General features: G+C 41.8%; 1 protein-coding gene across 2 annotated transcripts in view; it reads left to right on the forward strand.

Moving 5' to 3' along the window:
• The first annotated feature begins 19 nt into the window (after positions 1-19).
• ADAM17 (ADAM metallopeptidase domain 17) overlaps positions 20-4,376 on the forward strand; it is a 57,375-nt gene continuing 53,018 nt past the window's right edge. Inside the window, exon 1 of one of the 2 annotated variants that reach the window (XM_004373071.2) lies at positions 20-328. In XM_004373071.2, coding sequence (XP_004373128.1) covers positions 232-328 — 97 coding nt within the window. In that variant the 5' untranslated portion in view covers positions 20-231. The remainder of the gene's footprint in view (positions 329-4,376) is intronic. The other variant, XM_023728266.1, reaches the window with a different exon arrangement.

The following is a 4,376-nucleotide window of genomic DNA, read 5'->3' on the forward strand; positions in this document are numbered from 1 at the left end:
GTCGGCGGCGGGAGGAAGTGGGCTGAGCCGGGCTCGCAGATTGCTCCCTGCACTTCCGGGGGCCTCGAACCTGGTTCGAGAGCTTTCCCGGTAGGCGGGGCGGGACGAAAAAGAGGTTTGAGGGGCCGAGCGCGGCGGATCCTTTCTTTTCCATCTAATGTGAGCAGTGTCCCGATCCCCCGTCTGGCGAAGGCTGCCCCCAGAGGTGGAGCCGGTGGCCGGGCCTGGAACATGAGGCAGTGTCTCCTCTTCGTGACCAGCTTGATTCCTTTCGTGCTGGCGCCGAGACCTCCGGACGACCCGGACTATGGCTCCCACCAGCAACTCGGTAAAAACCCGGGAAAGTTGGTTTAGGTCGGCCCCGGGCGGCTGACGTGCGCTGCTTTGAGGGGAAGAGCTGGGGAGCAGGATCTATCAGGTGTTTGGGGGCGGAGTATTGGACGATGGTGGCGCGTCCTTAACTTTTCCGTACAGGAAGAGGGGTGTGGCTCTCTGAGTTTAGGGAGAGAGTAAAGGAGTTGGGGTTGTCTCTCTGAATGAGAAAGGGGCGCTGGCATGGCCTCCGGTGGTGACTGAGGGCATGGAAGGCATCTGCCCCCAGGGTTTGGGGAAGGGGAATGTGTTTGGGAAAGAGGCTCGTGTTTGGAGAAGGAAATGTGGTCAAGATCCCTTACCCTACTGTGGAACAAATCTAGTTGTGTTCTGTGTTCTACTGAAGGCTGGACTGGGGGAGAAGGATAGGAAGGGGCCAAAGCTCCAGAACTTTTCCTGACCCTCTAGGAGCAAACTAACTTTCTACTCTAGGAGGTACTTAGTGCAGTAATCTGATTGGAAGGCAGTGACAGGAGAACTTGTTGTGGAGGCGAGTTTTGCAAACATCATAAGCACATTTTTAGTTATTTAAATTGTATCTTATTGGAGGTGATGGAAGGGTGGTGTTGGTGGTGCTGAAACCTGCCAAGCCAACTCGTGATACTGTCACTGTGAAAGTCTTCCTTGCAAGTTTAAACAAAGAAATTACCAGGGATGACCAGTTTGATCAGTTTTGAGCCTAGAAACTAGAGGACTCCTATTAGATTTTCTAGTCATTGAATTTTAAGGATGGATGTGCGTTTAGGGATGTGAAGTTAGGTGGAAAATAAAGTTTGTTTAAACTTACAGTGTTTCATAGGGTCCTTTACTTTTCAAACGTTGATATGGAACATAGTTTGATTAATTAGTATTTGTTTCCATGTTATATATGAGCTCGCCTCCTTCCGGGGCCCCTTCCCCATTCTCCCCTTCCTCCTCCTTCCCTTCTAACGTTTCTCCTCGTCCTCCTGGCAGTGTATAACCTTATGGGACCACAGATGTGTATGCTGTCCGACGTTAATCGACACATGACTATGATGTGCATATTGAAACACGATGTGGGTTTTCTGGCAGTATTTTTTCTTATTTAATAATCAGAAATTGTCATTGGTTGATAGGAGTATTAAAGGTGTTGAGTGTTCTCATCTGAACACCTGCCTTGTGGTTGTCTCAAACTGAAATGGATTACAAGTGACTAGTTTAATGAAAGGCCAAAGAGCCCGTTAGGATGTGCTGAGATGTGATAATAAGTGGGTACAAATTGAAGGAGAATTTTGAAGTAGAGGTGGTCAGGATGGAGAGGTAGGCTAAGGGTCCACTTCATTTTAAAAACAAAATGTTAAAAGAAGAAACATGTATCTGGAGATACAAAAATTATATTTTCACCACCCTGACCCAGCTGTTTCACTTACATTATCATTCTGTTGTTGTTCACGTGGAAAAGTGGCATGACCTCCTAGGGAAGCATACAGTATAGAGGAAAACATTTCCTGTCTAGATCAGTTCTCAACAACATTTGCAGATCTTAAGGGTTTTTTTTTTTTTTTTGATCATGTGGGCTTTCTTACGTGCAAAGTGCAGACCGTCTGTGCCAGAAAAACGCATAGACCTACCCATTTATTCATCATATGTTTGAAGAACATGTAGTATATGCCAAGGGCATATAGTATATATGTTTATGTAGTATAGTATATATAATCAAAACCAAACCAAACCTGTTGCCGTCAAGTGGATTCTTACTCATAGTGACCCTATAGGACAGAGAAGAACTGCTCCATAGGGTTTCCAAGGAGCGGCTGGTGGATTCGAACTGCTGACCTTTTGGTTAGCAGCTGTAGCTCTTAACCACTATGCCACCAGGGTTTCCTAGTACATGCCAAGTATATGCATGGCATTGGAGATACAAAGATAAGACAGTTCCTTCAAAAAGCAGAGTGGATTAGAGAGAGATACAGAGATCTAAACAGATAATTCTTAAACAACATGGAAGAGAGGAGAGTGTTAGAGGTATTATGGCAATGTCAAGAAGGGGCACTGAACCTAGCTTGGGAAGATTAGTGAAAGCTTCCTGAAGGAGGTGATACTTGAACCCAGGCTTTAAGGTTAGTTACATGAAGAGGGGGAATAAGGACATTCTGGATGGAGGGGATCTAGAGACTGTTAGAGCTGAAATGACCCTTAGAAATTCTGTCTAGTTTTTTAATAAGCAGGAAAATGAGTCTCAGGTGTAGTGAGTTGTGAAGTTCATATAACTAGTGATGAACATATGCCTTGTGGGTATTTTTTTCTTTTGAAGAATGACTTTTGCGTGTGTTTGACAGCTCAGGATGTAATTTGTTGCTTAACTTAACCCTACTATTTAGATTGAGTTAAGACCAGTGAATAGTTTCATAGTTAAAGAGAATGGTTGTTTATTTTTTATTAGCCTACTTGCCCTATAAATATTGCCATAACTACAATACTAAATGTTGATTAAGCATTTAACAACTTTTGTTGAAGCGCAAGATATATGTGTAATAGAACCATGGCTTTTGCAGTACTCCATAAGTCATCCAAAATGATTTCAATTGAGCTGTTATGAATTGCATAATTTAGGAAAGTTATGAGTCATGAGCTTAGTCATGATGATATCTTCTTGCAGTTGCAGCTGAGATATATAAGTCTCACTTTGATTTCACAGTTGTTTTCCCTTTGTGTTACTTTTAATAAAAGAGGATGTAGTGGGTGGAAGGAAAAAAAATATAGGTCACAGATGTAGAATGAAAGTTTGTATCTGAAACATATATTTTGAAATTTACTTTGAGGTTATTGGCTGGGGAATTCTCCATATTCAGTTCTCATTTCTTATCATTGACAGCACCATTTTGCTCAATATTCTGATGTTTGGCTTCCTCTTTTGATGTTCATTTTGCTTACAGGCTGCATTCCTTTGAAATCTAAATGCTTAACCACTCTAACCACTCCAGGGGAGATTTAATTCTACCCTGCTTTGTCTAGTCAGATAAGTTATATTTCTAGAATAGAATGAAGAGAAGAGTTAAGCAGAGACCATGATGGGGAAATTGGAGAAATCCTTTTGGCCTACGCTGGGTTTTTCAGAACTTTAAGTGTAGGTATCCTCCAAAGCCAAGTATGGTAGATTTTTGGATCCGTCACCATTTTGTGTTTGTGATAGATGGTAAGTGTATGCATGCAGCTGGAAGTATAATTTGAAGAAAGTCTGAAAAAGATTGGTAGAGAAGGAGGGTCAGAAATAGGCTTTACTGAAAAAGGGAAGTGAAGCGAAGTGCTTTTTCATATATGCCTTAATTGAGTCCTGAAATCAACCAAGGAGATGGGTATTTTTACTCCCCCCCAACCCCCAGCATGAGTTGTAGGCTCTGACACATCTTGTTCACTGCACTGTGTTCACTTACCATTTGACTGTGTTCTGTTGACTATCACGTATATATATTTAGCCTAGACACGTTCTTTGATCTGAAGCTCTAGACTTCTATATCCAGCTGCCCACACCTGCTTCTACAGTTTTTTTGTTTGTTTTAAATTTCAGCGAGTGGTACTACTATCCACCCAGGGACCCAAGGTCAGGGCTTCGAACCTATTTGTTCTGGACTACATAAATAATATAGTACTCTGACTTTTTAAATTAAGTGTAGCTGCTTTTTTCTAATTTGTGTCTGGAGCTAGAATTTTCATTTCTAACAAGTTCTCAGGTGATGCTAATACTGCTTGCTGGTTAGGGACCAATTCTTTTTTTTTTTTTTTATTGTATTTCAGGTGAAGGCTTACAGAACAAATAGTTTCTCATGGAACAGAAGTACACATGTTAACAACCCCACAACATATTAACCCTCTGACTTCTCAACCTCTTTTTTTTTTTTGGTGAAAATACACATAGCCAAAGATACACCGTTTCAAAAATTTCTACGTGCACAGTTCAGTGACATTGACTACGCTCTTCGAATTGTGCTGTTATTCTCACTTAAGATGAAGGCTTACAGAACAAAATAGTTTCTCATTTAACA

Source organism: Trichechus manatus, unplaced genomic scaffold, assembly GCF_000243295.1.
Source record: "Trichechus manatus latirostris isolate Lorelei unplaced genomic scaffold, TriManLat1.0 scaffold00023, whole genome shotgun sequence".
NCBI lineage: Eukaryota > Metazoa > Chordata > Mammalia > Sirenia > Trichechidae > Trichechus > Trichechus manatus.